We start from the raw sequence: 26,106 nt of genomic DNA, 5'->3' as shown, positions 1-26,106 counted from the left end.
TTATCTTCCCTACATCCAGACCCCATTATCACTGACAGAGGCTGTGAGGAAGACACTACGACCCTTGCAGCAAGGGAGGGATCTAGATAATGTAGCACGTAAGTCCGCTTCCAATCTCACTGTAAAACTGATTTCCAGTTTGATTCGATTTAACGGTTCCTTTCATATGTTTGCAGTGTTCACATTCTGTAATCAGGTGTCGCCCCAGCAGTATGAGGATGACAAAGATAAAGCCACTCTCTACAGTTTGAAGCAGTTAATGCATCAGATTGTTCACAGTGACGGTCTGTCCGTCAAACAGAAGAGATGACTGGCCAAACACTTCCAGAGACATCACACAGTGATTTTCCTCCAGCACTTATTTTCTTCATTCTAGAAACACTGCATACAACTGATCTGTTAGTCCATGAATTTGCAAGTAGACTCTGATTCGTACAAGCTTTATAAGCAGGACTGTTGTTAGAAATATTAATTTAATGAAGAAACTGCTAATCACTACTGTACACTATTTCATCTGGTGAGTTTCAGGAGTGTTTTATGAACATATCAGTGTAGAATTACTTGAATTGTGTGAAATGCTCAGGTTTTTTTTTTTTAAAGCTATTAGAAATACTTGTAGCTGCACTTGAAATCAAGATATAGATACCTATGCCTTAAAGGTAGAGATTTGAGTTATCACTTATTTACTTTATTCTTGCAATGGCTGCGAGCGCAGATGATTTAAATTAATGTTGACCTCGTATATTACTGTTCTCAATATATAAGTCTCAACTTCTGGTTTTGACTGTCAAATCATAAATGCACTATGTTCATTGTGGTGTTACATATTGATGGTATTTATTAATAAGTAATTGAACAGAAGGTGAATGGCATACCTTACAAATTATTGTAATTGCATTAAAATTATTTTTTTTTATATGCACTTAAATTTTCCTGATATTTTAAACTTATTAAAATTAATTCGGAACTCTCATTCTGACTCTTATTTACTAAAAAAAAGCGTTTAATATTTATATGAAATATAAGTGATCAGGTTTTAATAATATCCAGTGGGGTTTCATTAGAAAAGAGGAATATAATAGCAAAAAATAGCTTAATTATTATTAAGAAACTGTATCAGGGGTCCAAAATGAAATAAAATAAACATCAGCTGGATGCTGGTTAAAAGCGAATATTTTGAAAGGCAGGACTTTTATCGTCGCTGGTTCAGTGAGGACCGTTCGCTGAAGCGGAGTCTCAGGTGTTTGATGAAGTGTCATGGAGGCTGTTAGCCACCAGCACTGCTGACGGGTTTCTTACTGTCTAAATCCTGCTCTTAATCTCGCTGTCATCTCCTCTAGTGTAAAGGTAAGACTGCATGCTCTGTGTTTATGAGCGGGATATTTGTTCTGAGACTCTGTTCCGCGGTTATCGATCCGTTCTGTGTAGTGACGCTTCACTCCATTAGCTTTAGCCTGTTAGCTCGGCTTATGTCGTGTTTTATTATATATCTGCACTGTGAACGTTATAATATTTCTCCGTTTCAGTTAATTTCTCATAGATAGCACTTTGAGGTTTTGTTGCGTTGAGAAACCCAAGTAATATTTACAGACCTAACGTTACTGACAGCATTTTGGGCATCATGTATAATTCAGGCGACGTTTTCTTATTTGGTGTCGAAGGAAAAAGTTGATGTTTTAAGTGAATACGGAAGTTTCTTCCGTCAGTAACGAGTAGTGTTTTGTTCTGAATCTCAATCTGCCTGGCGCTCGCTCATTCATCAAATACGTGTTAAATACGTCACACCCTCAACAATGAAAAATATGAGGATATGATATCTAATGATGATATTATATCAATAAAATAACTAACATTCTCCATATTTCAGTCTTTTATGATGTCATGGTTGCTTATTATTTAACGGTTTAATTTCAGTCTAATTAATGTATGATTAAATGTGGTCATCCTGTAGTAGCAGCCTAATTTCTAATTTGATGGAATTTCAGTATAATTGGTTTACTGCTATAGTTTTGTTTTATTTTGAGTTATTAATTTTTTGTAATTATTTTATAATTTATTCATTGAGAACACACACACACAACTATAGTAATTATTTTAATATTATAACGATCATAATCTAATAGTACTGTTTACTTACTACAGTGTATTATGCATAATTACAAGCCATTAATAATAACCTTAGAATAAGTACATTTTGTTAATTAATTTTTATTATTATTATTTTTTTGTTGATAGCTTAACATAATGGGAAACTATTATTATTATTATTATTAACATTTAATAGTAATTAAATAATAAAATATGCAGATTTATTAGTATTAGTATTTATTTATATTATTATTTATTGTATTACAAGTTAGTCAGGGTTAATTTTTTAATTAAAAATTTTTATTCTAGTAATTTATTTTGTGTGTGTTCTGCTTAAAATCCAGCCAGCTAAATCTGGAGCCAAATTAAAAGTGTGTAAAGCAACCATTACAAGAGACGGTTTCCTATATTCATCTGACAGAACAGTGGATTCTTCTTCCTGGTCTCCTGCAAACTCCCAGAGATGCTGTCAGCATCAATACAGAGTTTATCTTGAGCCTGGATCACTTGGACCCTTCTGAAAATTCACAGTGACAGATTTTCAGATGCATTTAGGTCAATTTTTATTTTTTATTTTTGTAATTTTATCCTAGCAGCTATTATTTAGCAGTGCACTCGTGGGTATAATTCAATTTATATTATATTATATTTTAGCTTTATTTCAATTATCAAACATTCTTTAATATTTGTATTTTTAGTTAATAACAAAACCCTCTAAAGTCTTTGTCCTACAGGAAGCATGACAACATGATGAAATTACTCTTAAAGCCTATGTACTGTTTCTGCTTCCTGTTGCAGGTTGAAAGCCGGTAGAGTCATGGAGTCCATGCTCAATAAACTAAAGAGCACCGTGACCAAGGTGACCGCTGATGTGACCAGTGCTGTCATGGGCAACCCTGTGACGCGGGAGTTTGAGGTGGGCCGACACATCGCAAGCGGGGGTCCAGGAATGAGCTGGAGGATCTACAATGGCACCAAAAAATCCACCAAACAGGTGTGTGTGGGGTACTTATTATAGTCTTTTTCATGAACAGGATCACGTTTGATGTTGATAAGATGTTTACAGTGGAAGAGCAAGCATTTAACCTAGAAAACTTACAGCACAGTTTTTTGAATGATGTAATTGTCATGACTTATCAGGACCGTTCTTGCTTCCTCACATTGCCACATTCATGCGTTTGTTGATCGCGTACATGCGTTTTGAAATGAATTCGTTGCCATCAAAATAAAATAGTTTGGATGGCTAATACAGATGTGGTTTTGGTTAAAATTGCAAATGATTTGTGGTAGCCTTGGAAGCATCAGTTAGAATAGGTTGAGTTATTAAGAAGTAAATGTAATGTGTAATTAATATGTTGAATGCACATATGAACAGATACTGTTGCAAAATAAATAACAAGTGTTTTTCATTAAATTGTTTGCTGATTGTGCCAAAGTACAGATGTTTTTGTAAAGTGAAAAATTTCTATTTTTTGGTCGAATGTACAGATATTATTGCAAAAGTAATACGAATAATAATGTGAATATTAATTATATTAAAATTATTATTACATCTCTTTCTATATATTCTATATATTAATTTTGCAGATTTACAGATAATTTTTCAAATGTAATATGATTTTATAAATTAATGTTGAATGTACATATAAACAGATATATAAAATTTGTGGAATGTAGAGACATTCATTTGTTTGCAAAATAAATGTAAAATGTATTAATTATTTGTTGGAATTGATTAATAAATACATTGTTTATTTAATTTCATTCAGGCTCTTTATTGGAATTTATGTATTTTATTTTATTCTATTTGAATTTATTTTTGTGTATGTGTGTTCAGCCATTCAAACGTTACACTGCTACAAATTTGCTCTCTGTTTCCCCCAGGAAGTGGCAGTCTTTGTGTTCGATAAGAAGATCATTGATCGCTATCAGAAGTTTGAGAAGGATCAGATCATTGATTCACTGAAGAAAGGAGTTCAACAGCTGACGCGATTAAGACATCCGCGCCTCCTCACGGTCCAGCACCCCCTGGAGGAGTCCAGGTGACTACTTGCAGTGACACAGACAACCTAGTGAGCTGTCTACATGGACAGCCTTTTGTCCAGCTTAGATAAATATGCATATGATGGCCGAAAGTGCTTTCTAGGTCAGCTCATTACTGTTTGAAGAAAGCCAGTGTTATCATCACTGCACTTCATTTTAAATCCACTTTGATTTATTTTCACTTTGATTTATGGAATAAAACCGATATGAAGCTTCAGAAGCAAAGAATCTAAGAGTTCAGAGCTTTTTCTTTATTTAAGATTTGGCTCCTGTGCTGCTACAATCAATACGTGTCTGTGTGGATGCGTGAGATCAAAAGCAGCAGTTCGTCTGTGGAAAATCTCTCCTGAATAAAACATGAATCTCTAAGGAGATGTGAGACTTAAGCTCCATTCCAGAATCTAGCCTTGCTGTCTACAGTCTACATGTTATTCTCACTAAACACGATGCAATAAGATTCCAGGGCAAGCAATTTGTCTGTTCACAAGAGATGCGACAGAGCTACAAGACACAACCAAACCAGTTTCAAAACAGAAGAGCAAGTTTGCTGGCTCTCTAAAAGTGCATAATCAAATGAATCAACTTTAATTCAGTTTAAATTGGAAAAAGAAAATACCATTGATAAAATCCTTGTCATGAAATTGTCTTGTTTGTTGGAAAGGTTTGTGTCTCAAGGTTGAGCTTTCAACTGTTAATAACTACATAATATTGTGACCGAAGTGCCTAAATTTGAGACATGAAAATGCATCCAAAAATAAATAAATAAAAGATTTATAAGTTTTGCTGTTAATGGTGGCTATTTTTCATATGGTGTCTAAACAAAATCTCACAAGGAACTTCACTTTTTGTGTCACCTTCAAATTTGGAATAAAAGTTATGTTCCAAATTTGAAGTTGATCTCACAAAAATTGAGGTTCCTGTAAGATTGTCTATCTTGAATATTTATTTTATATAAAATGGAAACATTTTAGATCATTATGTTTTCTTTACCGTCAATATTTTATGTCAGCTGCATCATAGAGGAAATTTATCCTATATATATTATATACCATAATTCTGTGTTGCTAGTAATACTTTGCTGTCTTGCCTGGTTAGGATAAAAAATGCATCTTGCATCAAAAGCAAATAGAATGTATTATAATTCATGTTCACATACTATAGTAATAACTACACATTTTTAATTATCGTTCTAATTCTATGAGATTATCAACGTTTACAGCTATAACGATAATGACACAGAAGGACAATATAATTTGAAGCACTTTTTCAGAATGTTTTTCCTCCAGCTGATGAATGATAAAAACATTGACAGGCAAATCAGAATCCTTCGAGCAGTTTCTACTTTCTGTGCTTTTATCTGTCTGTCATTATTGTTCTCACTGGATGTCTTCGTCTCTTTACCTCTAGAGACTGTCTGGCTTTCTGCACAGAGCCTGTGTTTGCCAGTCTGGCGAATGTGCTCGGCCAGTGGGACAACCTCCCTAGTCCTGTTCCCACAGACATCAAAGAATACAAACTCTACGACGTTGAGACCAAATACGGCTTACTGCAGGTGAGGTGTTTCTCATTCAGCTAAAAAGAGGTATGTTTTTTTTTCTTTTGAGTTAGTAGAGCCTCTGGGTAAAAGTGATGTTATCTCAAAGTGACAAGAAAAAAGTCTGAAACTACAGCTCACACACATTTTTACTTATTTGTATAGCATATAATGCAATTTAACAAATATATTTTACAGTATTTTTTATCTCTTTGTTTTCTCTCTTTTAGGTCTCAGAGGGTTTGTCGTTTCTTCACAGTGGGGTTAAAATGGTTCATGGTAACTTGTGTCCAGAGAACATCATCTTGAATAAGAGTGGAGCCTGGAAGATCATGGGCTTTGACTTCAGTATCTCCTCTAGTAACCCGTCTGATGCTGAGGTTAGAAACAGTCATTATTGTCTCAGAAACAAAGCAGTCAGAACATTCTTAGCTCTCTCTATTGTCTGCTGGTTCTTAACATAGTTTTGTATTTCTGCCTTTTAGCCCAAGTATGTTTGTAAAGAGTGGGATCCCAATCTGCCGCCTCTCTGCCTCGCGAACCCTGAATATGTGGCTCCTGAGTACATCCTGTCCGTCAGCTGTGACGCAGCCTCTGATATGTACTCACTGGGCGTATTGATCCACGCCGTGTTTAATGAAGGCAAACCCGTATTTCAGGTCAACAAGCAGGACATATTCAAAAGCTTCAGCCGACAACTGGACCAGGTGAAGAGTCCACACACAGCAATTTCAATGCAGTGTTTTCCTGTTTTAAAGCGCATTACCTTCGCATTTTGTTTGAAACATTGTTTCACTGTAAACTATTGCTATAGTAGTAATGTGGTACCCCAGCTTTAAAGAGATAGTTCACCCAACAATGAAAATTGTCATTTATGTTGTTTCAAATCGGAAGACCTTTGGAACACAATACGATATGTTACGATATTTTTTTATGCATACCGAGAGCTCTCTGACCCTCCATAGACAGCAAGGATATTACCACAACCAATGAACAGAAATGTAGCAAGGACATCAGTAAAATAATCCAAGTGACATCAGGGGTGAACCGTAATTTTATGACGCTACAAGAATACTTTTTGTGCGCAAAGAAACAATAATAACATAATGCTGATTACATTCTGGGGTACTCTCCAAAATGGCAGAAAATGGTAACTCTGGGAGAAGATTTGCTGAATAAATGCCACAATATTTTATATACAATATATTACACACATTATATAGTGCTACAAATGAATAGTATTAATCATTAAAAAGGAATTAATTTATTAACAATTAATTTGTAAATACCAATATAATAATTCAAATATCAATAATGTATTTGGATATACTGAAAACGATTAATACCACATCAGAATTGCCACAATATTCAGCTAACACTAGTTTTCGTACCCCAAAACATAATTTTAGTCTTGTGATTAACTCTTAAATATGTGAATCTCATTATGTTCCTCATTCTTCTGTGTAGCTGAGCCGTCTGAGTCCAGGATTATTGAGTCAGATCCCAGAGGAGGTCAGGGAGCATGTGAAGATGTTGCTCAGTGTCACCTCAAACGTGCGTCCAGATGCAGATCAGATGACAAAGGTCAGATCTTACTATCTTTGATGATTTTTTTCCTCTTAAAAAAAAACAAAACATACATAATGTTAACATTATGGTTTAAGACTATGAGAGTGAAATTCTGACTTCTCAGTCTATGTGTGTGCACAGATTCCCTTCTTCGATGATGTTGGAGCGATGACCCTTCAGTACTTGGACTCGCTTTTCCAGCGGGACAACTTACAGAAGTCTCAGTTCTACAAAAGTCTCCCCAAAGTTCTGCCCAAGTTGCCCAAGGCAAGAACAATCAGTATTTATGTAATAAAATATCTGGTAACATTTTTGTGACCAATTGTCACTATTAGCTAGTTGCTTATTAGCATGAATATAATTAAAACATTGGCTGTTTATTAGTACTTATAAAGCACATATTCTGCATGACCATATTCTACTTCCCCAATACCTAAACCTGACAACAAATTGGACGCTAAAATAAAGTGTTTCTCGATATTTGAGGTGTATCCCTTAAATAAATTCATGTCAGAGGAGTCCAAAGTTCTGTGATATTTTTGTTCATGTAATTTATGGCATTAAGTTGTTTTCTCTCCTCAGAGAGTGATAGTAAACAGAATCCTCCCGGCACTCACGTCTGAGTTTGTGAATCCTGACATGGTTCCGTTCATTCTTCCAAATGTGCTGCTCATCGCTGAGGAGTGCACAAAGGAGGAATATGTCCGCCTCATTCTCCCAGACCTCACCCCAGTTTTCAAACAGCAGGAGCCAGTACAGGTACACACACATACTATTAATGCATTCCCCATCCCACTCAAAGCATTCCGCACCATTAAAATTAACCCATATAATTTATCTAACCTCATAAACACCCATTTTGTTTCCACTCCACATACTAGCTGACATATTAGAGCACTAAGCTGACACTTAACCTTTCTGGCCCTGTCTGCACTTGGTGTGGACTTGCAGTGGCTGCCACATGCCTGTGTAATCCATAAGGTTCAAATTTGTATTTTTTTATTCTCTCTTTCATGCTATCAGGCTAGCAACATGGTGAGTGAGGTTTGAACTTTTGTCTTTGTGATAGTTTATTTCATCTTAATTACATTTAGTGCTGTCAAACAATTAATCGTATCCAAAATAAGTTTTTGTTGACATAATATATGTGAGTGTACTGTGTATATTATGTATTTACAAAATACACACACATATACATTTATATATTGAAAATATTTACATGTATATATTTATATGATTATTAATATTATTTATTAAATTAAATCTATTTAATATATAAACAGTAAATATTTTTCTGAAATATATACATGCATGTGTGTGCATTTATATATACATAATAAATATACACAGCGCACACACACATATATAATGCAAACAAACTTTTATTTTGGACTTATGATATTATAAATTGTGCTGTCAAATGATTAATTGTTCGACAGCACTATTTATGTTATAATAGGTTCATATTTTTATTTATAGTATATTGGCTGCTTTTGTGTTTCTACCGTTTGCACTGATCTTTTAATGTGGTTCTCATGATTATGTTTGGTTGTTGTTTTTTGTCTTGTTTAACTTTTTGTTTAACATTGTTTTATTTTGTCTTCAGAGTTTATTTATAAAGCACATTTAAAAACGAGTGTTAACCAAAGTGCTCTACCAGCATACTCCAATTAAAACAATAGACACAGAAAAACAAACATAAGATCAACACAGGTTTTTTTTAATCCATTTGTTTAGCATTGTTTTGTGTGTGTGTGTGTGTGTGTGTGTGTGTGTGTCCTTTTATTTTTCTAGTGATACATGTTCATTTGTTGGCTCTTAGAAATCTTAGTTCTTTAATTCTTTTTCATATATACAGATCCTACTAATATTTCTACAAAAGATGGACCTACTTTTGACCAAAACGCCTCCTGAAGACATCAAGAACAGCGTTCTGCCCATGGTGTACAGAGCGGTGGAAGCCCCCTCTATTCAAATACAGGTGACCACACCATAAACTTGTTTGGATAGGAAAAAATGTATTTGCTTATCAAGTTGTTTTATTAGTATTTGAATTGATAATCTTCATTAACTGTTAATTGTCCAATTTATTGTTGTAGTGTTTTAAGGTGTCAGTGTATTTTGACTTCCCAGTAGCCGAATCATTTATTTCAGACATTTAGGTATTTCAACATTTTAAAGTATAACAGCTAGGGATGCACAATATTATCGGACCAATATCGGTATCGTATGATAATGGCTTTAAATGTAAATATCGGCATCAGCCCAATATGAAAAATCATGCCATATGTCTTTCCTATAAGAGAAAATACATTAACTCACATGTGCTGAGGGTGTGGTAGCGATTAGCTCAGGTCAACAGTGCAATTAGATCACGTCAACAGTGTGGCTCATTCTTGAAGAAACGTTTTGCCTAAATAATTAGATTCACGGTTTTGGATCACAGCATTTAAATTCATAATGCACATACAGAATAAAGAGTAAACGGTAATAGCATGTGCAGCAGCAGCAGCCTGGGTCCTAATGCCCACTCATTAATTAGTTTTAATTCTGTAGGGGGTGCTGTTGGCATACTTCTAATAAAATGAAAGCAAAATAAACATAGACAGAAATAATATATAGACTGTGTTTATGATTAAATAAAGCAATTAAAGTAATTGATGCCATAAAATCATGAGTATGTTTTGATTTAAATGTCAGAAGCTATAGCATACATTTAAAAAGAAAATCAACAAAATTACACTTAAATATACTGGTTTATTCATTATTGTGTAATGGTATTTTTTTTTTTTTAACAAATTATGATTTTAATGCAGTGTTTGAATATAGCTTACTTATAGTTATTTTCAGATGTTCAATAACTAATCAAAATAAAAAAGAATTTCTGCACAGGAGAGAATTGGTGTTGGTGCCAAACAATAGGAAATATATCGGCTATCGACCAAAATGAGTTGAAAAATATCAGCATATCAGCAAAATCCAATAACGTGCGTCCCTTATAACAACTATTTTTGCTCTTTTTCGAAACAGGAACTTTGTCTAAATATCATTCCCACATTTGCCAATCTAATTGAGTACCCATCCATGAAGAATGCACTTATTCCTCGTATCAAATCTGCTTGTTTACAGACATCCTCACTAGCGGTTAGTGTCCTTATGCTTCTTATGTTTTCAGTAACATAAGTGAATATCAGTAATCCGTTATATAGCAGGTTTGTTTTACTAAAGAAGATACATTTCTCTTTTTTTCAGGTGAGGGTGAACTCTTTGGTGTGCCTAGGCAAGATTCTGGAATACCTGGATAAATGGTTCGTCATTGATGAAATTCTACCATTCCTGCAACAAATTCCATCCCGGGAGCCAGCTGTGCTCATGGGCATTCTGGGTAATAATTTTTTTTTTAAAAAGAACATAAAATCATCATTATATAGTAATCCGTACATCATCTTTGTCAGCATTTTTTTAATTCTTTATTTGAAATATTTTTAGGCATCTACAAGTGCACTTTCAACCATAAGAAACTGGGCATCCCAAAAGAGCACCTAGCTGGAAAGAGTTTACCTCATCTGGTCTCACTTAGTATTGATAACAACCTTAACCTTAACCAGGTGTGAACACACATTCTCTCTACACATAGAATATGCACAGGATATTGATTCAGCGTCACTTCAGCTCAGTGGTATAGATTCTGTTCACACATTATTAAACAGTTTTGTGTCTCTGTGTTTCAGTTTAACTCTTTCATGGCTGTGATTAGGGAGATGTTGAATCGCATGGAGGCAGAGCATAAGACCAAATTAGAGCAGCTGCACATCATGCAGGAGCAGCAAAGGTTCCGTTTCAGTTATTTCTCTGTTTGTTGTGTTTATTCCTTCTTAAAATGCAGTGTTCTTAATAAAAAGATTCTGTTTCTGCATTTAAAAGACAGCAGTGAGATTCTACATCGAGTGGTAGGGCTGTCACTTTTGTGAAAAAATCATTTTCGATTTTTAAGACATAAGTGTTTATTGAATCGATTGTAAAATCGATTTTCCATGTCTAAAAAAAAAAAGAAAAAAAAAAGACGTTTCCTTTTTCAACGCTAAATAATGGACGAACATAAAGAGAGCTCTGGAAACGCACAAGTCAGCAATATTTCTTATTTATGGGCATGAAGTTTCGTGCAGAATAACGAACAGCAACAGGTGTGCAACCTTCTCTAATAATATATATGCAGAGGGGACGGCTGCCATAAGAAAAACATCACTGCAGGCTTCAACCCGGCTGCATTTATGATTTAGGCAATTCAAAAATCTCCAATATTTTAAGTAATGATTCAATCCTTTTCAAACAACTGTTCAAAAAAATGAAACTTTAAATTACTTGAAGTTGAGAACAGGCCTTGTGTGTAGGGCTGCGCCGATCACGATCGAACAATCGTTAATGCGCATCTCGTCAGTAAAGCCGGTTCTCAAATCAGCGGTAAATTCCATAAGGTGTGTGATTTCACATCGAGCAGCTGTTACTACACTGACTAGCTGCGCAAATAAACGCTGATAATGAACATGGATTTGCGCAGCTAGTTAACAACGGCTCTGTTTAGTAACAGCTGCTCAAGTCAATCAGCATTTTCGGGGGCCAGAGCAGAGCATTTTTCCAGCTGTTGAAAAAACGCGCTCCCAGGGGTACTAATTTTTACTGCCAATCTTCCACCACAAAAGCGGGTCGCTGTCAGCTGGCAATGGTGGCTCATTTTCATAACTCAGCACCTTCTGTAGAGGTCGCTTTCGACGTCACTGGGTCGTAAAATTGCTGGTATTTTCTGTCTAGCTAGCAACGCCTATCTGCATTTCGGAATTCTTTTTTCTCTTTCTGTTTGTTTGTGAGTTTTGTTACATCTATTTTTTAATTGTTTAATTCTTAAAATTAAAATTAATAGTGTACATATTTGTTTCAAATCGATTCTATACTTTAATTTTCGAAACTTTTTTTTTTATTGGTCCGATCGATTGTGCAATCGATTTTTGAACGAAAAGTGACAGCCCTATCTAGTGGTTCACATTCTTAGATTTTGCTGACTGTTAAGTGGACTATTTCTGTCATTAAGCCTGTTCCACACTCTAACTTGCTCTGCACACTTAAGCATGCTGTCTCATAGTTATAATTATAGTAGTGCTGTCAATAATAAAAAAAAACAACAACAAATTAAGCAAGTTTTCCTGAAACTAATTGCAATAAATCGTGATTAATCGCACTTAACATTAGACTTTTTAAATACACTTTTTTATATTTTATATATTTTTTTTAATGGCTTAATTTTTTTTTTTTATGACAGAAGGCAAGGATCATTGATACTACTGATTTTCCTAGGAAATGTTTTTTTCCTAATATTTAACCATTGACTAAACCCATTCAGCATTTGAACATTTTATTAGACTATTAAAAAAAAATCTAATTTAAGTTAACTTAAAGCAGTCATCACTTAAACCTATGTCCCAATGTCACGCTAGTGCCCTTCAGCAATACAGAAATTGAGTAAAGTTATCAAACACTAAATTCTAAATTAAAAAGATGAATTCTTAAAGCTACAAAAGTTATTGTTTTCCTAGTTTTTCTTCTGTTCTGATTAATAGACAGCACAGCAGCTGGATTATTAGGTTATTTGGCTGCTATTACTTTAAGAGCTGCTGCTGCTGAATGTGATGTGGATCTGACTCGTATGCTTGTAGTTTCATTTGCGCTTTATTTTAAATGATACAGGCTTCAGTATAATGATTCTACTGAAGTTCCTTGTCACCTGTACCCTTTCTGTGATCGTTTGAGGTGAAGTGGAGTGTGAATCTGAAAAGTCTCTTGTCTGATGTAAATAAACGCAATTCTAAAGCAGCAGTTGTGAACCCTAGCTCCACCCCAGTGTTAACTGTGTAAAATATTTTTAATGCCGTTAAACTGGAAAAATTAAATGCGCTAATTTTTACAGCGCTAAATTATAGTAATTTTTACATGGAAAGAGCACAACAATATCCATACAAACAGTTGTTGACGAACTGTTATGAAGAAAAAGTGTTGTGTCTTTTTTTCAGGAGTTTAAACATTAACCAGATCAACCAATCAGAGGAGACTAAGAACACACCCAGCCCAGCCACACAAGTCAGAGATGTGAGTAAATATCCCACAACCAGTCCACAGTTTTGAAATGTTGCCACACTACGAAATGAACTGTGATTGTGTGTTTTTCTTTTCTTTCTTATAGATCGATGAGATCTTTGGTAGCAATTCAGGAGGTGCAGGTGTGAATGGTAAAGTGAACGGTTCCTCATGGACCATCACACAACCCTCACGAGTGAGTACATCTTCATTCTTTAAAATATTTTGGGATTGCTTTGCTTAACTATGTGTTTTGATGAAGCTCAGATGGTTGTTGACATTAGACGTGGTTGATGTACTAACTGTTGTTTGGGGTAATGTTCAGGTGTCTCTCACCCTGGAAGAAAAGCAGCGTTTGGCTAAAGAACAGGAACAGGCTGCCAAACTAAGAAGCCAGCAGCCGCTGGCTCCGCAGAGTATCAAACCAGCCACAACAACACCTCAGGTAACATTTACACTGTACAGAGGTATCATGGGAAACCTATTGTCACTTTCACACAGAATTAATTTTTGCAGTGAAACCGGTAAACTTTTCTGGTAATAGCTACTAGTATCATAATTTTTTACTCGGGGTTATTCTGTTTAACCCGAGGTAACCTTGCCTTTTAATTAAAAAGCCAAAATGCCTAATATCAATCTCTGATGTAATTTACTGGAAATGACCAATAACCATTTGAAACATAAATAGTAAGCTACAATATAAAGGGTCAAAGACTGTATGTCTTACAGCACCCAGTGATAACAGAATCTTTGTGGGTAATGGAGAGTCATATTTTGCTGTTCTTTTTAAATTGCTTGACTTTTATAGTTAAACAGCTTGGTTTTTAAAATAAAAATCAAGCCAGTCTCCCTACACTCTTAAAACATTTTTTATAATTAAATCAAGAAATGTCTACAAATGTACTGTTTTTATATGGGCTAATCAGTGTCTGTAGATAATTAGGTTTTATTTGCTTGCATAATTTTCAATTCTTTGTGGAAAAATATTACATAACCTCCCCTCCCCTCTGATTTTCGCAATTTTTTTTTCTTCAAATCAAAGTTTGTTGATGTGGGTTGCTTCATGAAGAAAATTGAGAAAACGAAAAGTGCTTTCAAAAGCAATGCAGCTGAAAGAGCAGTCAGAAGAGAAAACATTTTATTATTATAATTTTTTTCCTAATTAACTAATAACTAATAACTAATTTATGCAGTTCTAGGCCAAGGTTATATGACACAAAGTACAATGGGTAACACTTTGTAATAACCTTTATTAATAAATAATTAACAAAAATGATATAATATATTACACATTATATAATTTATTCTAAAATCATTTGTAGATTTTAAAAAGAGCATTATCAAACATTAAATAAGTAGATTTGTAAATATTTCTCAAGATTTTTATCTTGTATTTCTAGCTATATATATATATATATGATCTGTTAAGCATTATATCATTTTTGTTAATGGTTTATGAATGTTATTATAACGTGTTACCGTAAGTTATAAAAGTGTTTATTTATAGAAATTTACATTGATTTAAAAAGATGAAACCTTTGCTAGATGGACAATGTTAATAACTATGGAAGTGTGTAAACACTTATCACGATAATTAATGCGCATCTAGTCAGTAAAGCTGGTTATCTAATCAGCGGTAAATACCATCAGGTGCATGCTTTTGCATATATAAATAATATATGGAGGTTGTAGTTCTCACAATTCTGGTGAAAAAAATATTACACAACAAAATCTTATGGAATTTATGAATGGAATTAATTGATGAATGACTCACTCAAGATTACCTCGTTTTTTGTGTGTTTTTCAATAAATTTATTGAATGAATGATTAAAAGTCAAATAAATGTTTAACAGCTCCTTTTCACCACGTAAAAGATGGGCATTGATAGGCAGAATTGATATTTTTAATTTACAAGTTAACAAATATACGATTCCTGACCTTAAGTATCTGATTCTGGAATTGGATTTGATTTTCAATTCCCAAAGCTTTTTAGAAAAGGGTGGATTTAGATTTTTGAGATGTATGTACTATAACTACAGATTGTTGTTGTAAATTTGTACAAAATATTTATTTCATTGACTTTTATTGTTCAAGGCAAAGGATCTGACCAGCAGTCTTCTGAACAACATGACATCTCTGAACAACTTCTCTTTGAACTCTGGGACCAGGACGATGCCCATGCAGGGCGGCACTATATCCTCTACCTTCCCAGCTGGACCCACAATGGGTGGAATGGGCACCATGGGCGTCAGCAATGGTTTCAACTCACCCATGGGATTCCAGACGGCAGGTATGGGAATGGGCATGAGACCCGCTGCTCCAGGCCTCTATGGAGGCATGGCCACCACTACCAGCACTCCTAATTTCAGTGCCCTGAACCAAAACCAACCCAGCAAGTCCCCAGACATGTCCGTCCTAGACTCCCTCTTCACTTCTAGCAAACCCAAAGTCAGCATGAACCAAATGGCCCCTAAACCGGCCCCAGGAGCCACTGCACCTTCCCCATGGCTCAATCAGTTTGGTACAGGCCAGCCTTCCCAGACTGCACCCATGCAGGCGACTCCGATGGGGATGGCGGGAGTTCAGGGTGGTTTTGGAATGCAAGCAAACCCGTTCTTCAACCCTCAGAACTTTTCGCAACCTGTGGCCTCTTCAACAATCAATGCTGGAGGGATGAAGCAAAGCACTTCAGTCAACAACGATCTTAAAGACCTCTTTGGATAAAGCATTTGCATTTCGTTCATGTTCCCCCTTGTGTGGGAATCAGAACCATCAGCAGCGACGATGACAGTCAAAATTTGGTTGGATGGTTGTTGTACATGGTGTCCTTGAAAGACAGTGTTTAAAAGTTATTCTGGCTAGTTTGGTAATTTTTTTTTTTTTGCCCTTTCAATGGTGCACTTACCTTTTGAATTAATCGAAGGCACCAAACAAACATCGTGTTTCACAGAAAGCTTGGGCTATTTCTCCGAAAGCTGCTTCAATTGGTGGATGCCTTGCATTCGTTGTATCGTTAGACTTGACATGTGCCCTAGAAGACACAAGAAGTAACAAACTCGAGCACTTCTGGTTTAATTTCCTTTTTGCTTGAGCCTCAAGTTCCCCTCTCGCCTGAATGAGCAGACTTTGTCTACCAGAGCAAATGTCGTCGATAGCCTCAGGATGTGCTGTTATTCCGATGGTGTCTGGAAAAATGAAGTCTCTATCATGCTGTCAGTAAAGGAAGAAGTTGTATAATCCATAGTTTGGGCCGAAATGAGTGTTTTAATAATTGTGTATATACTGTACCTGCTGATTTATTTTTTTGAGTTTCATACTTATACATGATCCACTGAGGTAAAATATCTTATTAAAAGGAAGGACACAGTCTTCGTACTGTAGGTGCACTAAAATTATATTAAAAAAATTTCGGTTTTGAGATGTTGTTGGGATGTTGTCAGTGCTTTAAAGTGAGTTTGTGTAAAATGGAATCCATGAACTTCATTCATGAAACACCTAGCAGATTTATTCTTTTGTAAATTTCTCTCTCGGATAAAGGGTTATGTTTTAAAAGACAAAGTCAGATGTGCTTAATTCTAAATAAATATGCATTACTGTAATATAATAGTAAAGATTTTGCTGTATACTAGGGCTGGGCGATATATCTAACGATATGATATGCGCATCTAGTCAGTAAATCTGGTTCTGTGATTACCACTAAATCGCCATCACCTGCTTTCAAATGGAGCGGCATTAAATGGATAGAGCCGTAGATCACTGACAAGCTACACAATATTGTGTTCATTATCCCAGATGAATTGCATTCGACAATGAATGTGATATTGCGTGTCTTTGTCAGCGATCTATGGCTCTGTCTATTAAATGCTGCTCCATTTCAAAGCAGGTGATGGAGATTTAGCGGTAATCACGGAACCAGATTTACCGATTAGATGCACATGATCATATCGTTTGATATATCGCCCAGCCCTACTCTATAACAACAACTTCATACAACTTTGTATGTATATTTTTTTTGCATCATGTTACTGAAAATGAATTTTTTTTTTCACACATTACAAAAATGTTGTTTTTATGGAAGCCCTTTTCTGCCACTGAATAAAAAATAAAACAAGGTAATTGTGAAATATAACCTCGCAATACGGTCTTTCTTTTTTTCTCTCCCAATTTCGAGTTCATATCTCGCAATTGTTTTGTTTTGTTTTTTTCTAAGAAAAAACAAATTGTGAGATAAAAAGTTGCAATTACCTTATTTTATTTTTTATTTAGTAGTTGAAACGGGCTTCCACCGGTTTTATATTTTTTTAATGTGTGAAAATATTGACTTATTTTTTTATTTTTTATTTTTTCTTCGTGGTTTGAATTACTGGAAAATTAGTTTAATTCAGAAAGCTATAAATAAGCATCTTTATGCAAGATATACAATTTTTCGCATTTAGTTCTGGGGTTTCCTATCGTTATTTGGATAAATTGCAGCTATAGATGGTCAATTGTAGCATATTGTATACAACAAATTTGTAACAGAAGTATGTGTTTCATGAATGAAGCCTGATACATTTGTTTCGCTTTTGGTTCTCTGCTGTTACCTCTTACCCTGTGTTTGTTCAGTCTGTATTTTCTTGTAATGTTGTGCTTCTGAAGGAAGTTACGGATCATTACATTAAGTCCACTTTTTTTTGTTTGTCTGTTGTCATTATATGGGCAGTTTCCTGTTGTAGGAAGTGACCAATTGAATTCCTTATCATGTGATTACATATCATGACCAAACATACCATTGCAACACAGCAAATCACCAAAATGTGTATTATTTAAAAAAAAAAAAAAAAGTGTACAGTAAATAGAGGAGAACTGCCACTTAGAGCTCTTTTTAATCGTGTTGCAAGTGAATCACTTTCCTGGGGAGAATCTTTAATATCCAGACAGGTTTTATTCTAAGGGAATGCTTGTCCTGGTCTAATGAATGAGAGGCCTTATATTGAGAGTTGTGCAATAACAGGTCTGTGATGGAGATTGTGGAAATAACTTTCTGTATGAGTGTTTCACTACATGCAGTTTTCAAATAGTCTCGATTAATGTACATAAAACGTCTGGATTGTTTTCATAAATATATATATATATATGTGAACTGGATGGTTGGAAAGATTGTGATTTTGGAGTCAAATAAATTAATTATTTAAAAAGTAATATCTTTTCACTTCAGTCATTTATTTGTATTTTAAAGGCTTGTTATTAGTGAAGCATGTGGCACCGCATATATTTTAGAAGTAGAAAGAATATATGTCATTTTAAAATAATTTTACAAGCATATGTATATGCATAATTCTGCTATCTTAAAAAAAAAATTCTGAGTCAAAAACAGTAACAGTTGGTCCTCAGCTAGCTAGTGTTTACTAAGTGTTAACTGAATTTATACAATTCATCAGACTGACATTTCAAATATTCATTCGTTCATCTAATGTAGTCAGTCTAGAAAAGTACAGGTCATATTTCACATTTTATAACATATCTTAATAGTAACCTATTTTAAGACCTTTAAAACTGACATGAGAAATTACTCACATAATTTCAATTAAGTGATAAAAATGATTATAAATCATGGTTTTATTTACTATTGGATAAAAAAAAATGTGTATATATATATATATATATATATATATATATATATATATATATATATATATATATATATATATATATATATATATATATTTGTTAATAAAGTGTATTCAATTGTTTAATAAACAGAATTACAGGACCCCCCCCCCAAAAAAAATTAAATATGAAATTCGTAACTTGATATGAAAAAGTAGACAATGCATTGAATTGCACTAAGTTCAATTTATAAATCTTATTTTTTCCATTTAATATCGTAATTGAGATGCAAGTCATGAAAACGTTTAAAAAGTTTTTAAATTAAAATTTTATTAACATAGAAGGACTCCAATAAAATGTATAATAACAATAAAAAACTTGTGCAGACACGAATGTTGAAAGCGGTCAAAGAAACGTATTGCACAGGAAACCGAGTCTTCAAATCATATAGTAAATGTCTTGAAAAGAAAAAATGTAAAGAAGAAAAACTGTTTCAAGAACGTAATCATCACGAGTTAGAGTTAGTCTGTGCATTCTCACACCTGAGAAGTCTAGCTCATCGCTGAATCTGCCCGCTCTGAAACTCATTATCCCAGTGGAGTCCTGCTGGTACTGTGCCACTGGAAAGGAAAGGAAGCCACTGACAAAACCATTTTAGCTATTATTGGACACTTTCAGACCTGTTCTTAAGTAATGTTGTGAAATTATTATTGGAAAACACACGATAAGTCTACTTACCAAATATACTGTAGTTCCAAAACGCTGGAATACATTGATAGTTACTTAGCACTTAGCTACCATTTCAGTCTGTAGTTTTTGAGAAAAGTATTTGTGCCAGTTGCTCAAAAATGACCAGCACCAACACAAAAAACTTTTTTCACCAAATGATTTTAGACACCATAATTAACTTGATATGTGATTAAAATTATCATATGATTGGAATTCATTAAAATATTCTGTGGAAAATTAATATTGGGTCAAAGTAGCAGTGTGAAATTGTGTGTGTGTGTGTTAAATAAGGCCACATTTATAATTTTATATTTTTATTTTTATTTTTTCCCCATCAAGTATTACATAAAGGTATCCATTTGATATTACAGACTCTTTGCAAAGCATGCTGTTACTTCTTAGTAAACAGCTCAGTTTGTAAATAAAACTCAAACCCAAATTACTGTTTTATCATAATGCTAGAGATTGAAAACGAAACTGTCCAGCTGAAAACAATTTCACAAGCAGTGTTCAAACATTGGTTCTCAGGCTGTTTCCAACAGGCACTTAATTGTAAACTATTGTAAAATTTTGCAATATAATGCTTGTATTGTTATGGCACACTGGCTAGCAAGAGTAATTATAGAATAACCAAAAGTGATAGCATCTTAAAATATAAAATTCTTTAAGATAAATAAACAAAATATATGCTTCAGGTTGCTTCAGACACGTGTCATCAAGCTGAGAAACAGCTTTTAAAATCATTCATATTACATTAACATTTGTCAAAATTCCCGAATACAATTTCTGAATTTCTATTTTACCAAATAATACAATAATGATGATTAAACATTCAAAATTACAATCACTAACATTCATCTCAGTCAAAATCACTATATAACGTTTTGTTTACTTCCACTTCAAATTCTACTCTTATCTGGATCTTCTGCAAGACCTTGAGCATCCTTATTATTTTACACACGCCTTACCTTGCGTTCGGCCCTTGTTCTCTGGTTTACTTGACTCATCTCTGCATAAAAAGAAAAAGACAAAACAGCATCTTTTATAATATTCAAATCACTACTTTCACAATGCATTTTAAAGGTTAATTCAAGAAGATCACAGGGCACCTTATATTAGAGACTAAAGAAGACATTTGCAATCTATCAAATGTTTTTGCTCACATACTTGCAAAATCCAGAGTTTAATAGTCCTCATTCACAGTGAAAGTCATGGTTGTTTGGTTTTGTTGGTAACACTTCTCAATGTCAGCACTTGAGATTGAACAACCTCCCTGTTGTGAAACAACATCAAGATCAGTGACAATGATTTGAATCTCTCTGTGGCCATAAATACAGTAGTCAGTGTCATGAATTAGGAGATAATGTACATTCAGTCCATGATTATCACAAACTAAACCCTTACAGGGTGATCGGGTTTGGTATTGTGTTTCCCTGGAGGCTTTATATTAAAGTAGGTTCCGGTTGAATATACACTATCCCGCTTATTACACTGCTACCAAATATATAATTACATGGTCATGGAAAAATTCAGTTCACATTTCAATATTTGTATTTTGTTACAATTATTGCATTATTTATTTTATAGATTATCTTCAAAACTCAAAAATAATACATTTGTAAATAATAAGTAAAATAATAAAATTGCTTCCTGATTTCAAAAGTTGTCACTGATTAAAACATCACAAATCAGTCTGCCTAGCAACAACATGAACATTAACAATGCAATATTATATTACTTTGCATATTATTATTGATCTGCCAGACAAGTTACTACAATTAGATAAATATATTTACATCCTAATTCCTTATGTTTAATCATTTGAACTGTTCTGGTGAAAGAAATGAGAAAAACCAGCCTAAGCTGGTTTGCTGGTCTGTTGGCTGGTTTTAGAAGGGTTTTGATTACCTTTAATCTAAGAGTTTTCACCAGATTTGTCCCAGTGTTATATTAGTATCACTGAGATCGTAAGTTTTTTATTGTCATTTTAATTTGAAAATTGTATACATTTTCAAATATGAAATTAAAATATGACTAGAATCAACTACTGTAGAAAGCTGTGTTAAAAGCTAAAATGAATTAATATATTGTACACATGAACAGTAAATATGCATTCAAAGTCCTCATTAACATGTCCAAAAAAGACTTGTGCATTTGTAAAATAAACAAAGAAAATTATACCATGTTCTTGAAGGTGTACCACTGATTTCTCCCTTTAAACTGCCATTTTGGGGTTGTATTTGTTGAAGGGCTAAAGATGTTTTTTAATTGGGAGGTTATTCCAAGGAATCTGTTCAGTTAACACATTACACTTTTAGAAGTGCTGGTAATGTGTTCTTCTTTCTATCACTTCTTTAAGTCAGTCAGTCTAATCCTAAGATTTAATCTTCATAAGGTAAAGAGGCAAACATAAATCTGTTCAGTAAACTCTTCATATTTACCCTCCACTTTCAGATGGTTCATATTTAGGGCGTCGTCTAACATGCCTCTTATGACCTGTAGATACATTTCTTTGACACATTTCTGAAAACACAAAGACATTTATGATTGTGATCTTTCCTGTTTATAGAAAAGGAATTTGAAAGAAACAGATGTGTGTGGGAGAATACAAAACAAACCTTTAAAGCTAATCTCATACTGGGTAGAGTCAAAAGTGAACTTGACTGAACCACTGCGGTTGTTTTGATATGCCATCTCCAGTTCTGAGCTCTGAATTGGACTGGCTTTGCCCTATAGACACAGATACAGTCAACAGATAGTCATTAAATATAACCCAACCCATTAATGCATAATATCACTTACAGTCAAACCAAAAATGATTCAGACACCAGATATCATTATATATATGTTTTTACTAGTGGGTGCAGGACACTATAATTAACTTATGTAAACGAGGATAGCAAAAAAAAAAAAAAAAAAAAAAATCATACAGTGGACTACCTGTAAAAATTTGGGACCAAAAATTATTGACATTAAAAGGCACTTTGGCATGGACATTCTTCCATATCTGATCCTGTTTTGATTAAGTGTTTTTTCTTTAATTGTTAATGCTAACTTTTTACACCACAGACTAAACAAAATGAAGCATTGCTTGGTAGTTGGTTGACCTAAATTTGTATTATCTAATTGTGTACTTAAATTAGCAGCTGACAGCTATTCAGACTAATTAATTCCAGCCCAGAGAGAAACTGTAAATCATCCAGCCCAGAGAGAAACTGTAAATCATCCAGCCCAGAGAGAAACTGTCTGATCTGCCATGGTACCCTGAGCGGCCTGATCCGCCTGGAGGCAATGTCAGACCTGTGTTGTGTTCATGTTTTGTCGTTGTTTAGCTCTCCATGCCCTCCTTTCTCCCTCGTGTTTCTTTGTGTCCATATTTGGTTCTTCCTGTTCCTGCTCCTAGTGTTTTTCATTTGTCTCAGACGTGTCTCATTTTCCCCTCGTTTAGTTGTGTATTTAAAGTGTTCTGTTCCTGGTTTCCTTGTCCGGTGTCTTACTGTACGTCATGCCCTGATTCACTTTGTATTCCCTTTGGTTTTTAATTAAAGACTGTTAACTTTGAGTTTACTCCTGTTTCTCCTCATTTCCTCTCTCCCCGCTCCTCAGAAGCATGACAATTACATTATATTATATATTATATTATATAGCATGGAGTGTGTCCTAGAGCCAGTGCGTTGCATAGCTAAGAAAAATAATTGCTTTTAAATACTTAAATTAATGACATGTAGGCATAATAATCATTGAAATCACATATGTCAATGTTTTTAAGTATGTTTTGTGGAAGATACTTTGACTTTTTATTGTAAACAAACAATAATTGAGTATTTTTGATACAGTATACTTTTACACCCCATTACACATATACCTGCAGATGTGGGTCTGCTTCTTCATGTGCCCTGTCCTGACGATGAACTCTGACTGTTGTGATTGAGACGACATCCAGCACCAAACTTGCACGATCCCTTCAGGAATTCCTTGCATATGTGCTCATTCCTACACTTGTCCTGAAATCGGCAGTGACCATGATTGTAATGCATACAGACATTCCGCTTGAACACAAAGCATCATAATTAAGATTTATTCACCTATTAAGCTCCAGCTGCATTCACATTCAATAATGTGGTTATTACTAATCATCTTTTGAACTGTGAGACTGTTATATTATTTATATTTTATTTATTTTATTAATATGTATTACTCGTTTAGTAGTAGTGCACAGAACATAATTATATAATATATTATATAATATATATTATTATATTATTATAAAAATAATTGCTTTTAAATACTTTAATTACTGTACATGTGGGCATCATTTCTAGATAAATGGATTTAATTACATATGTAAATGTTTTTAAGTTTAAGAATGTTTTGTGGAAGATTCTTTCACTTTTTATTGAGTTTTGTTGATACAGTACATTTGTACATGTTTTCCTTTTAAACGTTTTACATGCTTTCCTTTGAAATGTCTTAATAATTGTACCTTGCTAGATGTTTGTGCATCTTCTTCAGTGTCAGATCCAGAATCACTGGTTGTCTCCGAATCTGTGTCTTCTCTGGGGGACTTGATTTCTGGTTGCAGCCTTCATCTTGAAAGAAAAAAATATATTCTGAGAACAGTTTGAACACAAGTTACATGTGTTACGTGTGTTTTATGCAATTTATTTATTTGATACCAGAATAAAGACTAGGCCTATATGAGACTCACCCGAATCCTCTTGATAGTTCGAAGCCATATTCATAAATGACACAGGACCTATGTTCTTTCTGTTTCACTTTATCGTAAACATAACTGCATATGCTTGTATATCCATTATACAGTCCATATAGCTACGTTGTTTTGATGAATTAGTACATTGTTTCACAATATATTTAGTCCACAATGAAGAAAAATAAAAAAAATTAAGTTTAAAACTTAAAAAGAAAGGAAGAAAATAAAAATAAAATAAATCCTCATAATACATTACAGTACAAATAATGTATTTACTTCAAGTAGGCCTAGTCTTTCAGGCACTGGCACCATCAGTAGGGCAGAATGCGCATTTAAATAAGCAAAGCTGGGATTAATGCAAGTGATATTTCTGTCACGGTTTGTTTAAAAATGTTTTATATAAAATAAAAATATGAATAGTGTTTTCTGTACAACAAAATACAAATACTCAAAGCATAGTCTCCCTGTTGAAAAAAAAAACCCCTAGCATATGCTGGTTAAGTTTTGACGCTGGGATGCTGGTTTATGCTGGTCCTTTGCTGGTTTATGCTGTTCCTTTGCTGGTTTATGCCGGTCCGTTGCTGGTGTATGCTGGTCCTTTGCTGGTTTATGCTGGTCATGCGCTGATTTATGCTGGTCCTTTGCTGGTTTATGCTGGTCATGTGCTGGTTTATGCTGGTCCGTTGCTGGTCCGTTGCTGGTGTATGCCGGTCCTCTGCTGGTTTATGCTGTTCATGTGCTGGTTTATGCTCATCCTTTGCTGGTTTATGCTTGTCCTTTTGCTGGTTTATGCCAGTCCATTGCTGGTTTATGCCAGTCCGTTGCTGGTTTATGCCGGTCCTTGTGCTGGTTTATGCCGTTGCTGGTGAATGCCGGTCCATTGGTGGTTTATGCTGATCCTTTGCTGGTTTATGCTGGTCATGTGCTAGTTTATGCCGGTCCTTTGCTGGTTTATGCATATATATATATATATATATATATATATATATATATATATATATATATACACACACACACACACACACACACATACATGTATATGTGTATGTGTGTGTGATTATGTAATCTAGATTACATAATCAGTTACTGTGTAGGCTACATTACTTTAGTAAAAAATTACATTTATATTGTTTTGAATATGTCTGTGTCCTAAATTGTTTGGAAAATATTTTTATTAGCGGACCAAAATTAGACAAAGTAATTGGATAGATTGTGTATAAAACATTTTAATAAATAATAAATTATAATTAATTCATGGGAATATAAATAATAACAACAGTAGCCTACTCCACTTACTTCTTTAACTGACCACTAGATGGCAGCAGTAGTAACAGTAAAAGTCATTCATCTTGCCTTCAGCTTTCAAGCGAGCGACACAACGCTTCATTCAAATACCAGGCGTACGTTTGAAATTCAAACCATGTTGTTAATGTCACTTCTCGTTGACTTTATTGGAAGATGATTTGAATTGAACCTGTGGTTATAGCATAAAAAGAAACATGGACCTATCTGATAAGAACAGCGAGAACACAGTATGTTTTGAGTTTTGTCGTCACACGTTTGTATCTGAGGTCCAAGTCTTCATCATGTGTGTTTGCTTTGAGGTCATCTGTAGTGTAAATCTATTACAATATAAAGTCTGTGTCCTGAACAAAAACGTGTTTAGGACATCCTGTTTTCTGTTCTGATCTCCATCTTGTGACATGATGTCAGTTTA

At 34.2% G+C, this 26,106-nt stretch overlaps 1 protein-coding gene and 1 pseudogene across 3 annotated transcripts; one reads left to right on the top strand and one right to left on the bottom strand.

Annotated features, from left to right (window-relative positions):
• The first annotated feature begins 1,197 nt into the window (after window positions 1-1,197).
• LOC113061157 (SCY1-like protein 2) lies at window positions 1,198-16,305 on the top strand. Of its 3 annotated transcripts, XM_026230248.1 has the most exons (20): window positions 1,198-1,347; window positions 2,433-2,643; window positions 2,887-3,082; window positions 3,973-4,130; window positions 5,539-5,683; window positions 5,896-6,045; window positions 6,151-6,372; window positions 7,133-7,249; window positions 7,376-7,501; window positions 7,817-7,993; window positions 8,258-8,269; window positions 9,093-9,215; window positions 10,265-10,378; window positions 10,487-10,619; window positions 10,724-10,842; window positions 10,966-11,066; window positions 13,297-13,372; window positions 13,467-13,556; window positions 13,686-13,805; window positions 15,455-16,305. In XM_026230248.1, the coding sequence occupies exons 3-20, from the start codon at window positions 2,906-2,908 to the stop codon at window positions 16,082-16,084; spliced, it is 2,790 nt and encodes a 929-aa protein (XP_026086033.1). In that variant the 5' UTR covers window positions 1,198-1,347; window positions 2,433-2,643; window positions 2,887-2,905; the 3' UTR covers window positions 16,085-16,305. The 3 variants fall into 3 exon arrangements, with proteins under 3 accessions (XP_026086033.1, XP_026086032.1, XP_026086034.1); XM_026230247.1 differs by lacking the exon at window positions 2,433-2,643 and having other exon boundaries at window positions 1,200-1,347; XM_026230249.1 differs by lacking the exons at window positions 2,433-2,643; window positions 8,258-8,269 and having other exon boundaries at window positions 1,200-1,347.
• Window positions 16,306-20,631: 4,326 nt separating this feature from the next.
• On the bottom strand, window positions 20,632-24,414 carry LOC113056781 (uncharacterized; annotated as a pseudogene).
• Between the last annotated feature and the right edge of the window lie 1,692 nt (window positions 24,415-26,106).

The sequence above is a fragment of the Carassius auratus genome, chromosome 4 (genome assembly GCF_003368295.1).
Source record: "Carassius auratus strain Wakin chromosome 4, ASM336829v1, whole genome shotgun sequence".
NCBI lineage: Eukaryota > Metazoa > Chordata > Actinopteri > Cypriniformes > Cyprinidae > Carassius > Carassius auratus.
This window is presented reverse-complemented; position numbering and strand designations above follow the sequence as displayed.

Excerpts from the sequence above, each read along its gene's own strand:
- LOC113061157 (XM_026230248.1), top strand. The coding sequence starts at position 2,906 with ATGGAGTCCATGCTCAATAAACTAAAGAGCACCGTGACCAAGGTGACC. Across the intron at positions 6,046-6,150 it reads GTAACCCGTCTGATGCTGAG|CCCAAGTATGTTTGTAAAGA; the intron begins GTTAGAAACAGT and ends TCTGCCTTTTAG. Across the intron at positions 10,620-10,723 it reads TGTGCTCATGGGCATTCTGG|GCATCTACAAGTGCACTTTC; the intron begins GTAATAATTTTT and ends AAATATTTTTAG.